General features: G+C 44.4%; 5 protein-coding genes across 5 annotated transcripts; 2 read left to right on the forward strand and 3 right to left on the reverse strand.

Moving 5' to 3' along the window:
- Window positions 1-148: 148 nt before the first annotated feature.
- Window positions 149-1,674, reverse strand: Bfra_005154 (putative class iii protein; the record flags this gene model as incomplete). Its single annotated transcript, XM_037335541.1, has 2 exons — window positions 149-1,194; window positions 1,254-1,674. 2 exons carry the CDS (start codon window positions 1,672-1,674, stop codon window positions 149-151), a joined length of 1,467 nt encoding a protein of 488 aa, XP_037192636.1.
- A 1,035-nt stretch (window positions 1,675-2,709) lies between these two features.
- Bfra_005155 (uncharacterized protein) lies at window positions 2,710-2,943 on the reverse strand (the record flags this gene model as incomplete). The annotated part of the gene is made up of 1 exon (XM_037335542.1): window positions 2,710-2,943. One exon carries the CDS (start codon window positions 2,941-2,943, stop codon window positions 2,710-2,712), a length of 234 nt encoding a protein of 77 aa, XP_037192637.1.
- Window positions 2,944-6,563: 3,620 nt separating this feature from the next.
- On the forward strand, window positions 6,564-8,543 carry Bfra_005156 (putative major facilitator superfamily transporter protein; the record flags this gene model as incomplete). Its single annotated transcript, XM_037335543.1, has 4 exons — window positions 6,564-6,746; window positions 6,805-7,001; window positions 7,052-8,045; window positions 8,160-8,543. The coding sequence occupies 4 exons, from the start codon at window positions 6,564-6,566 to the stop codon at window positions 8,541-8,543; spliced, it is 1,758 nt and encodes a 585-aa protein (XP_037192638.1).
- A 236-nt stretch (window positions 8,544-8,779) lies between these two features.
- Bfra_005157 (uncharacterized protein) lies at window positions 8,780-9,304 on the reverse strand (the record flags this gene model as incomplete). Its single annotated transcript, XM_037335544.1, has 1 exon — window positions 8,780-9,304. The coding sequence occupies one exon, from the start codon at window positions 9,302-9,304 to the stop codon at window positions 8,780-8,782; it is 525 nt and encodes a 174-aa protein (XP_037192639.1).
- Window positions 9,305-11,092: 1,788 nt separating this feature from the next.
- Bfra_005158 (uncharacterized protein) lies at window positions 11,093-12,027 on the forward strand (the record flags this gene model as incomplete). The annotated part of the gene is made up of 2 exons (XM_037335545.1): window positions 11,093-11,508; window positions 11,592-12,027. 2 exons carry the CDS (start codon window positions 11,093-11,095, stop codon window positions 12,025-12,027), a joined length of 852 nt encoding a protein of 283 aa, XP_037192640.1.
- Between the last annotated feature and the right edge of the window lie 75 nt (window positions 12,028-12,102).

The following is a 12,102-nucleotide window of genomic DNA, read 5'->3' on the forward strand; positions in this document are numbered from 1 at the left end:
ACTCCAATCTCCGAATCTCCCATCTCCAAACCAACCTCTTGTACTCAGTCCTTTTGCAAGGCCCCCCATACATAAAGCAAAACATGATATAAGATATAATTCCCAAGCCCAAGTCCAATTCCAGAATGCAAATTTTATAAATTCTCCCTTATAGATTTTCGAAAACAGTTTCAATAACATCCACCGTAACCCTCACGATATATTCAATATCCTCTTTCGTAACCAAGTAATTCGGCGACAACATGATGTGATCTCCACACATGCCATCTGCCGTGCCGGTCCCAGGATACACTGTCATGTTGTAAGGGTGTGAGATAGCTAAATCGTGTATCTTTTGCGCAATGCTCAGTTTGGGTTCGAAAGCCACTTTGCTCTTCTTGTCTTTCACAAATTCAATGCCCCAGAAAAGTCCTTTTCCACGGATATCTCCTACATTGGGATGATCAGAAAGATATTGTTTGAGAAGTTTGCCGAGGTATGCGCCTTGCGTGCGAACATTGTCGAGGACGTCATGCTGACGGATGATACGTTGGACTTCTAAGGCAGCAGCGGCCTGGACAGGCATTCCTTGGTATGTTTGTCCGTGGATAAACTGTCCAGTGCCGTTGTAGAGAACATTGACGACTTTTTGCGAAATCAGTACGCCGGCAACCGGTTGGTAGCCGCCGCCGAGTCCTTTCCCAATGGTTTGAAGATCGGGAACGACATTTTCGGATTGCCATGCGTGCAAAGTTCCGGTGCGACCCATGCCACACATGACTTCGTCGAGGATGAAGAGCGCGCCGTGGCGATGACATACGTCGCGCATGGCTTTGAGGTAGCCGGGGAGAGCAGCGACACAGCCGAGTGCTGCGCCGACGATGGGTTCAGCGCAGAAGCCGATGACAGTTTCGGGACCGAGTTCTTGAAACTTGGCTTCGAGTTCGGCGGCTTTGCGAGAAACGAATGAGGCGTCGGATTCATTGGGGAGACGTTGGCGATATGGGTTGCAGGAGGACACGTGATGGACGTTGGGCATCAGGAAGGGGGCATAGGGTGCGCGGCGTGCTTTGTGGCCTGACATGCCTAACGCGCCTAGAGTGTTGCCATGATATGAACCGTCTCGAGCAATGAAGTTGACTCGTGGAGTAGATTTATCTTTTTCGTAAAAGTACTGTCGTGCCAATTTGCATGTGGCTTCCATAGCCTCGGATCCTACGTTGAATTAGCTTGGGTCACATCCACATCGATGGTTGGCTGTGTAGCTAACTTACCAGAACCAGTCAAATAGACTCGGGCCATTTTTCGGCCAGTGCCGTTTATCAGCTCTTCGCAAAGATCGTCCACAGTCTCATGGCCGAAGAATCCCGACGCTAGGTATGGAATGCCGGACGCCATTTGCTGGAAAACGGCATTGGTGACTCGCTTGTTGCCATGTCCTAAACATGAGACAGCGGCGCCGGATGTGGCATCAAATATGACTCGTCCGTCTTTAGTGTAAAGATTGCTTCCACTTCCTCGTACGATGACTGGAAATTCTTTGTGGAGATGTCGATCAAATAGGAATGTGGTTCTCTTCATGCCAAGTTGAACAGCCCCTCCATTCATATATGATGAAGATCCATTACTCATCGCCTTGGTGTTGGCGATGTATGCATCTTCTCTATGCACTTCTGCGATGGCAGCTGGCGACATGATAAATGATGTCTAGAGAGTATGGTTTGGGTTATGAAGTAAGGAGAAGGAAGAAGTAAGAAGTAAGAGTAGACAAGTGATATATATTGTCGACGACAGATATGTTCATGAGTTCAAAGTCTTGATATGTAGAAACCAAAGTCGGTGAGAGATGTGCAAAGTATTCTTGGAAAGTACTTAATAAGAAGGAGATTCGGAAGTCCCGATGGGAAAAGTCACCTTAATATATGGTCAAGACAGCATGCGGGTAGTAGCATGATGACGGAAGGAAGAGAAGAAGGAAACCTAGATGGGTCAACAGGAACCGGGATAAGGGCATACAAGAATGGGTCGAGGGGGTGCTAGATTCCGGAGTGGAGATGAGAATATGAAGTTGGGTGAGAGGTGAAATGTACGAGAGAAGTTGATAAGTTGAACAAGAGAATATGATAGGACGATGATCGATCAAAGTTGAATGCAACTTGCCTTTAGTTAGGTTAGCCTCACTGGAGAATAGGAAAAAGATCTGGATCAAAAAAGCATAAAATCCTTGCTTGCCACGGTTAGCATGGCGCGGTAGATGGAATTTTTGCTCTACATTGGTGGGGGGGACCGATGAAGGCAGAAGATGCCCTGACGCTAAATTCGGATGACAATTGACGTTAAACTTTCAACGGAGGCATTAGGGACCAGATGGTAAGATAGTAAGTACTATTAGTTATCCAGATACCAAGATAATAGAATACTAGAATAGTAGAAATATACTTTTCGAAGAACATGACATGACTAGTTAGTAATTCGCCAAAAGTGGTTAGCATGAACTTATATTCAAGGTATTTGTGTGGTCGTTTGATAATTGATGAAGGGGCAGAGTGAAAGGAATGTGTCTGCTGTATTGATTGACCCGATTGCGTGGTATGGTATGAGAGCACCAAGCACGAGCACGAGCATGAGCATGAGTATGAGAATGAGAGCGTCAACATGAGCAAGAAAGTATTGAGGGGAGAGAAAGGTGTCCGACGAAAGGAATGAGCTCGAGCCAAGAAGACGTGTCAATCAAAGTCCCATCCGATGGTTTAGATCCTGATGCACTGCTATGTGACCGCTCACCGCACTTACTCCTTGACCATAGCCGGGTAAAACTGTTCCCATCAGAGACATATGATCCGGGGATGTGGGTGATGGCACGAAATGGGCATATCTTTGAGGCACAAAATCTGGTGAAGCACGAAGCCCGGCCGCATATGTGGCCGGGAGCTCATAGCCGCTCTCCAATGGGATGTTTACCATGTCGTTTTATCGGTTGCTCAAACAAGTCGGGGGTGAGGGCGGGGGGAGGCAAAGAAGAAGTATTGTTTCGTTGCCTTGACATGAAGATCTCCGAAAGTAACCAGCTTCCTTTGTAAGAATGAAGCAGGAATGGAAATGGAAACGGAAATGGAAAGATTTGTGATTCGATTTCTGGTCACGATATCAATAAAGTTGAAGATTAGGATTGACAAGCCGACTTATTTTCCCCAAATTGTCCTTGGTTTCGCTATGACACCGTACTATTCTACCCATTCTACTATCCAAAAATGGGTCTCCACTTCCCGAGCATCTACTACCTACCAGCCAAAACTACCTACCTACTGATGAATCTCTCTACCTTGCTTGATGCGTAATATGATCGAGAGGGAGTGTACTGTCCGCGTGGAGATCTAGATTTTATCTTGATTTTATTTTCATTTTTATTTATCCTTTACTTTACTTTACTTGTTAACTTTCATGCTTTTCATTTCTGTCGATTTTGTCCGATAAACGCAGGGCAAGGGGCGGCCGAACAAGTAAAACTAGGCAGTTGGTTAATAACTTGGGTTCAAATATTGATTAATTCAATTGATTCTCGAATGATTTGATTTATTTTGGTTTGACTAAATTTTGAGTTTGATTGAATTCTTCATCTCCCATTTGCCAGAGGAGAAAGAACAAAAGCGAAAGTGGCCATAGAGCGACGGGAAAGGGTCCATCCAGTCAAATCCTGGGAAAAGGATAAGAAGGGGTGTGAGAACCGTTGAAAAAGAACCTGTGAGGAGATATTTCGAAATGCATATGTGTATGTATGTCAGTATGTATGTATGTAGTCGGTGGCATATCATTTGCAGTCTTAGAGGCTATCTGTCTGTCATCTTATGCGGATTGTTACAAACGCCTAGAGATCGTGGAATGTGATTGATCACCTTTCTTACCTCTGGGTTACTCAAGTGCGAAACCCATCATTGGGATTTTTACGCCCCCAAACATAAAGATGTAATAGATCCATACGGATTAGTCCTTTAGTCCTTTAGTCTCTTGCTCTCTTGCTCTCTAGTTTCTTGTGCTCTTTCGGAACTTTGTTTCCCCCAATGACCTTGAAATGATGCTTCATGAGGTGATACACTCTACTCAGATCGAGTGCAGGAACCATGCGATGCATCGAAATTTCAAACCATTTGTATGTGAGTGAGATACGTTGCCGAGATGTTCCATTTCGTGAATCTTGTCCACTCAATGCTATATCGTACATATCGGTGCGGTAGTAACAATCGGCTAATTTATATTTTGCGAAAACCTGGTACAGAGATACTTTTGGTCGTACTGTGCTTCTCAGTCGTCAATTTTAATATACAATATATCTATTGTACGAGTTGTAGCCAGGTTCTCGTCAACTGGGCAGCAGCACAGAATTCGATTGATCCGCTTTTCATTCAAGGCGAGACCTTTGAGATTTCAATCAAGAAGAGCACGAAGCCGTGATATCTAGATCTTTGCATAAAGCGGTAGCCAACCGGGTCTAATTTGTTGGAACGTTTTCGTACTCATTCTCATCAGCTGATAATGTCATAAAACAAATAACAATACAAACGCAGTATTGAATGCGAGAGACATCATATTTCCAGAAGTTCAAGATCGATAAAACATAAGCAGAGACAACAATTGGTTTGTTTTATATTTCAAAAAATCCATCACAATATCAATAACTTTTTTTGGCCGTTTTCCTTTCTTGATTATTTGATAGGCGTGGATATTTTTTCCTTCTTTTTTTTGGTCGAATCAAATCAAACTGTTTGCATCAGTCGAATTAAGGTACAAGAACTGCAGGTAAGAAGTAATCACTATATTTTCACGGAGGCTTTTTTTGCTTGTCTTTTCTGATGCTTGCTGGCTATGAACTCATGCCTGCGACCCTCCTATCACCTTATTTTTTTCAATTTGCACGACGATGAGCCCAAGTCCTTCCTTCCTTTACTAGCTATCTACATAGCGATTTCAGATTTGCGGCCCAACAGCTCATGAATCACGCGGCCATGATTTATGCAACACTGCAGCTGCATGACAGATTATGGAAAAGAGCGTGGAAGAAAAGAGAAGCAAGGCAGGAGAGCGGTGTCCCAAAAATGAAAGCATAATGCGTACTCTATTGCAGGAGCTCGGTGATTCTCGTATAATGTTATGGTCCGTCCACTTATCCACCGTTGCAGCATATGTAGGAATGAACGTGCAATCATTCGGTGATCATACGTAGGATTAGAACAAGGGTGGATGAAAGAACTGATGATTCTTGACTTAACCCCATGTCATTCCATTTGTGATACCCAAAATGAGACGGACCCTCATTCGAGTTCATTCCGGCCGTCTGGCACCATTTTAAGGCTTGGGCTTACTTCCATGAATAGGGATCCGAAAACATACCTCGTAGCCTCGTAGCCAATACACAATTGGCAGAAAAACATGCCATTCAGTTATTGCCGACTTTCATCGGCTTCGGGCATCATTCCTTCGGCATCCCGAACATAGGCTGCCGAGTACGGTTGTAGATCCAGAAAATTTCCGGATAGTGGGGAATCTGTAGAGGCCTAGAATAACCATCGGCTTCTTTTCCTTTCTTTGAGAATCATCATCAGACACTATCCACATCGAGTCAAGGGTCCAGATCTGAAGCCATTGGCTAGATTATTGTATGTTCAGAAATTGGGAAAGAATGAATGAATAGCCTCGGCAGATGTCTGAGTACTGTCATATCAATTGATGTTTTGCTTGTAAGAGAATAGGGTCCACTCTTGCTCTCGAACTCGGCCAAGGACGGTGAAGGGGGTTTGATCATAAGATTAAGGTCTTGATCTGCTTCGAGATGATATATGATTGCATGGGAAGACACCCCTTTAAAATATCTGAAGTGTGGCGGATGTGCCCACAGTGGCTGCAGAAATGTGTTCGTTAGCGTTAGATTGGACTTTGGGATCTCAGCCCCGAAGGCCACAGATTGTATTTTGAATTGATTCTTACTTAATGATCAATTCCCAGTGTCCAGTGTCCAGTGCCCAGTCTCCTAATATGTACGTGCCACCCAATCGTATCGCCGTGCCGTGTGGTAAAGAATACGATGTGTAGTGGTTAAATGTTGAGTCAAGTTAGGGTAATGAAACTGCCGGCACTCAGACTTGTGATGATTTAATTCCGCGATTCGGATAAAAAGCACACACATTCACATATCCGCATATTAGATGATTACACATATGAAAGACTAAAAAGCTTGTCTGAGGTGAGGTTCATAGATTAGCGTGTTTTGATACACATTACATAAGCCAGCAAGGTGACCTGCAGGTACCTACTAGGTAATTAATGAATCATATCATCAACGAATGATGATGACGCGGGCGTTTTAGTGGTCTCAACCTACGCACTGCACCTTCCAATTTCGACATTCTTCTTCATACAGCTCATTCATACATCTCATACAACTCATACACATATCTTTGATACCTTTCTGCAGCTCATCTCATCTGGATCCTAAACCTGGTCTCTAATTCCCTTTTAAATTGTCAGGTAATGATAGCCAGCCATCGTTGAATATTTTCGACCTATCCGGGATACACACGATTCGGGGGAAAATGTCGGTATCTAGATATCTCCCGTTTGCTTCAAGGACAACAGACGCGCAAGCAGTGACTTATCTTTTGGCCGTGTGTCTTTTTTCTATCTCCTTTCTAGTTTTTCTCAACAGTAGCGTGTCATTCGTTATCACTGATCTCATTGGAGTAAAAGAAGGCGTGGGGGATCTGGTGGGCACTCTCGTACGACACCCCAAATGTCAATTATCTTTAAAAATTGAAAATACTTACTCGTTCTCAGGGGTTTGCGGATGAATTGGTTGCTTTGTTAGCTTGTCCCGCGTGGGGAATTCTTAGTGATAGACTCGGTGTCCGGGTGGTTTGCGTTCTAGGATACCTCATTGTTGGCCTTGCATTGATCTTATTCGTGCAAGCAAAGAATGTCTTCCCACAACTATTACTTGCGAGATTATTCTTTTCAGTGGGGGGAGCTGCTACGTGAGTTCATTCCGAGCGACATCATACGCGCATACTAACCGAGATTGGAGTGCGACGATGGTGACCGCGATCCTACCTTCAATGTCCGCCCGAGAGACCGACGATTCGCAGAGTTCCCCTATTTCGAGATCAGCCTTGCCGGAAAACATTCGCCATAGTATTGCGACTGAGTCTATAGATTCCGAGATCACCATAACCCCTACCAATTATAATGATCGACGTGGGACCCCTCTTGGCGACCACTCAAAATCCATGATGCAAACCGGATCAAGCCCCCCGCGTTTGGCCGGCTTAGTTGGGTTATTTACAGGTTGCGGGGCGCTTGTAGCACTGATTGCATTTTTACCATTGCCAGCGCAATTCTCGCGGATGAAAGGGGTATCCCAAGGCCAAGCGGTGGCCGATAGTTTCTACGTGGTTGGAGTTGTATCACTCATGGTTTCTTGCTTCTGCTTTATTGGTCTCCGGGGCTTGGCAGGCGAAGAAGGTAAAGGGTGGCGCCTACTTCTCGGTAGACCAATAGCCAGAGACACTGTGGGACATCCTGGAGGACGAGAAAACACGGAGAAGTTTCAGTCATACTGGACACTAATATCAGATTCAACAATTTTAGGATTTAAGGATGCACAAATTGGTCTTGGTTATTTAGGAGGATTCGTCGCACGTGCCTCATCAGTTGGCATATCACTTTTTATCCCACTTTATATTAACTCATATTTCATTGGGCATGGATTCTGTCAAGGATCTCCAAATGATCCGTCACCTGAACTCAAGAAGGAATGCCGTAGAGCATATGTTCTTGCCGCCGAGTTGACTGGAGCATCTCAATTGATCGCTTTGCTTTGTGCTCCGCTATTTGGCTATCTCTCAGACCGCTACCGTCGTTTCAATATACCACTTCTCACAGCGAGCGTTTTTGGTGTGATTGGATACATAGGTTTTGCTCAGCTTGTTAGCCCTGAACCACAGGATATCAATGGTAGAGGAGGAAGTCCTATAGTATTTGTTATGGTCGCCTTGATTGGCATCAGTCAAATAGGGGCGGTGAGTTCCTCGATGCATTTTCTTTTTCTGAGTTTTCAAGTTCATCATCGACTATACACGTCGTTCCGTCTCACGATGTATTTATGTGCTAAGCTAATTTAATATCTTGAACAGATTGTCTGCAGCCTTGGTTTACTAGGAAGAGGTGTACTTGGTGATGAAGGTGGCTACAATTTATCGTCCCAGCTTCAAGATGCGAGGAGCGATGAGAATACAGACTCACGCGATATAACAACCGAGACAGCACCGCTTATAGCGCCTCCATCATTACCTAAGAATCCTTCAAGAAACCATCTCAAAGGGTCTATAGCTGGTGTTTACTCTCTATCCGGAGGTGCTGCGATTCTACTACTCACAAAACTTGGTGGTTACCTTTTCGATAATCTTTCCACGGGTGCTCCGTTTTACATGATGGCAATATTCAACGCTATGCTCCTAGTTATCGGCATTGGAGCTGGAGTTTACCGCGAAATCAGAACAGCTCAAAAACATCGATGAGCTCATCACTTTGATCTGCGGCATCAATGTTCTTGTGCCTTCACTTCACATGCGCTTGGTAAGATTTCCTACAGGGTGCCCAAGAGTTCTTACATATCGTGGGGTTAACAACAATAACTATTATTATTATCTGAAAAGGATGTGTCAATATCATCTATTTCATTTCGAATGTCCTTCAATCTAGCCCCATATCAGGTGAGACCAAGACCTACTACATCAATACACCTTGATCGAGCCTATTCTGCGAAACTGACATGTCGATCACGGGCTCTACGCTTTTCGTTCGTGCCTCGAATTCTGAATGATCCATTTCGAGACTCCTGAGGCATTTCCTCAGATAGTGGAAGGTACTCTATGTCATTATCAACATTCCCTTCCGCGGTTTCAGACTTGGTTTTTGCTATTTTGTGCAAACGATTGCGTATATTACTGGGCTTTGATAATTTCTCTTTGGAAACACCCATATCATCGCTGGGAGTCAAAGCACGACGCTCGGAGTAGTTGCTGGGACTGTCAAATGAGTCAGAATCATAAGGATCCTCCGCCAGGAAGTTTTCTATCGCTGACCCTTTTGCTTCCAAATATTGCCGAGTAAATTCCCGACTGGATTTGCCGCCGAGATCTATAAAACTTGCTATTGAGTTCTGATTGTACAGCTTGATAGTATCGCATCGTAGACATGTGCGCCATTCGAGGTTGTAGCCGTGTTTTGGACATGCATCTGGATGTTTGTAGGCCGTATCCGAAATTTGAGGGTTCATATTGACAAGGACACTGTACTGATCTATAAAAGAGAACAAAAAAGCCCTTAAGGTCTAAACAGCAGCTAAAGCAATAACTATGAGGTCCCTGAGAGTTATCTGAAAAAAAAGAAAAGGTTGTCAGATTTTTTTGTGGTTGTATACTTGAGGATTTAGGCAGGCATAAAGAAATAAAAACAGTCACTACATACTGTACTTGCTCACACATTCTCTAATCTTTCTGCACTTTTTGAAGGACATTTTTCCTTTCTTTGTGCTTAGGATTCATTCCTGCCCCTCCCCCCCCCCTGAAGCTGCCTTTGTTTAATGACGGCCTCAATCTTCTTCTCTGCTATTGTTCCTTTCGTCAATCTTTTCTTCGTAATTTATGAGAAATAAACACAGCCATTGGTGTACAAAGAATCTCAGCATGACAACAATCATCACGTTTCTTTGCAGTTGCTCAAGAGATCACATGTGAGAACTCAGCAGGTAAATGAAAAGATGCTAGACCAAAAACTTTCCTAAAGCTACGGAATCGGAATGATTCTTCACTCGATTATCTGAATGAACGGGCTGTACAAGGTTCTCGGAACGGAACATAGGAGATTTGTTGTTTCTGATGAAGCTTCCATTGATAACAAGATTTTATTTCTACTCATTTAATGATTTATCTGATTACTCTCATATTTTCTCCATTTCTGTCTATTTCTTGTGACACCGAGATACTTGGTGCATTGTAAAAGAACGATTGTTAGATCACAGGTTGTTGTTGGTTTGAAGAGAAATAGAACTGGTTCTGATAGGATGAGAAGGGATGTATGTGTAAGGAGGAGGGTAGGTATGATGGATGGATGGATGGATGGATGGATGGACGTATGAAGATTTGGCTTGATTAGAGGGATATGGCCATCTACCTGTCTAGACAGTAATATTCATGATTTGTGCTTGATACTCGATACTCGATACTCGAGATACCTGGGTGATACATTGTGTATTGTATATTGGGCATTGGGCATTGGCTATGGAACATGGAACATGGAACTCGAGAATCGAAGGATGATAGAGTTCGGTGAGTAAAGTATGATTGATATATGTAGAATACCTACTCACCAGTATAAAGAAAATGAATTGATAAAGGGACAGATTTTCCATCGATGTTCCCCAATGAGAGTAAACGAGTAAAATCGTCATTCATACCCAGTTAGGTAGATACCAAGGTAGCTTACTTAGTACCTGTAGATCTTCCCCAGTTTATCTCCTCCAAAAACAAACGTCATCAAAGCGCAACATACGACATTCTTCCTGATTGATGCCATATACTTCGTACAAATTTATTACAAGAACATCTTGCTGTCAATCTTACCTACCTATCTAATAATTAAAGCGACGGTGACAACTCAAAGTCATATTCTTCCTTACCTTAATCAAATCTGAACACCCGTCGGAATAAATTATTGACAGGTGGGAAAACGATACAACCCATTTCTCGTTCCAAAACACAAAGTACAGCCTACGAGGCACCTACTTGAACACGCAAAAGGTACAACATCTTGGAACCTAAAACTACTTTGTCAAACCAACCTGTCAAACTTACATATTTCCGATGCGAGAATACCAATTGAACCTAATCTAAAGAACAAACAACTACACACCTACCAATAACCAGTTTTCCTTCACCTCTCATCTACATTCTACATCAACACTTCCGATCCTGCAGAAATACATCCCAAGGACAACATCCGCGTGTCATTCAGGAACCTGATAGATAACTTCTTGTATCTAAGAAGCACTTTTGATTCGCAAGAAATGTCGGGCATACCGCGATATAACAATGCACCACTGAATGCACGATCGGGTGTTCTTGTCCCTCCCACCGGGCCTTCAACATCCTCTGAAACGGCCGCGCCTGCATCATCATCAGAACCTCTGAACAACAGCAACCCCACCACGACATTATCCTCATCCTCCTCGTATCCACGAGCGCAACCCGCAGCTGCCGTGCCCATTCCTACCGGGCTTGCAAACTCGCGACGTTACGCCCCTCCCCCCGCAGCTGCACTTACGACGGCCAAACCAGAGCCAACGCGCACGATAAAAGAAGATTCCGATGTACCGCCTGCACCCCAACCAGGTACTTTCCCCGAGCCGACTACTGGGTTCGCGGGAAATACGTTCGCATCGCAAACTAAATCTGTGCCTCCGCCTCCCAGAGCGGGGTCTTCGTATGCTGTCAATCACAATGCGACTCCTTCAATGCCACCCAATCCAAGTGCGGGACAAGTTGGCACGATGGAGAATCATACAGAATACCCCCTCAGATGATGATTCCGCCGCCAAGCGTCACCCGCGCACCGTTTTCGACGACGATGACGATGGATGCGAACACGGCAGCTCAGACATCGAATTCATATGGGACAATGCATCCTCAACCGGTTTCTGTTGGCGATGCGTATGCTCATCGTACACAGCAGGAAAACGAGGGATATGGACAGCGACGCAGTGTGGAATACCTGGAGCATCCACCGGGATACGTGCAGAATGCGTATGCGGCTGAACTGAGCAGTGATCAGAGGAGAGCAATGGATGTGAATGAGAGGAGAGAAAATGCCAGTGTAGGTGGGGTGAATAGTGGGGGTGAGGAGGAGGGGATCTGGGGGAGTGCAAAGAGGTGGGTTGGGAGTGCCGGGAGTAAGTTGAGTGAAGGGGAAAAGGAAGTTTGGAGGAGGATTAACGGGGAGTAGAGTTTACTAGGGTTGCTGCGGGTTTGGTGGAGGGGGATCATGGGGTCTACGATAGATATGATGATACGATACGTT

Source organism: Botrytis fragariae (assembly GCF_013461495.1).
Source record: "Botrytis fragariae strain BVB16 chromosome Unknown tig00000054, whole genome shotgun sequence".
NCBI classification, from domain to species: domain Eukaryota; kingdom Fungi; phylum Ascomycota; class Leotiomycetes; order Helotiales; family Sclerotiniaceae; genus Botrytis; species Botrytis fragariae.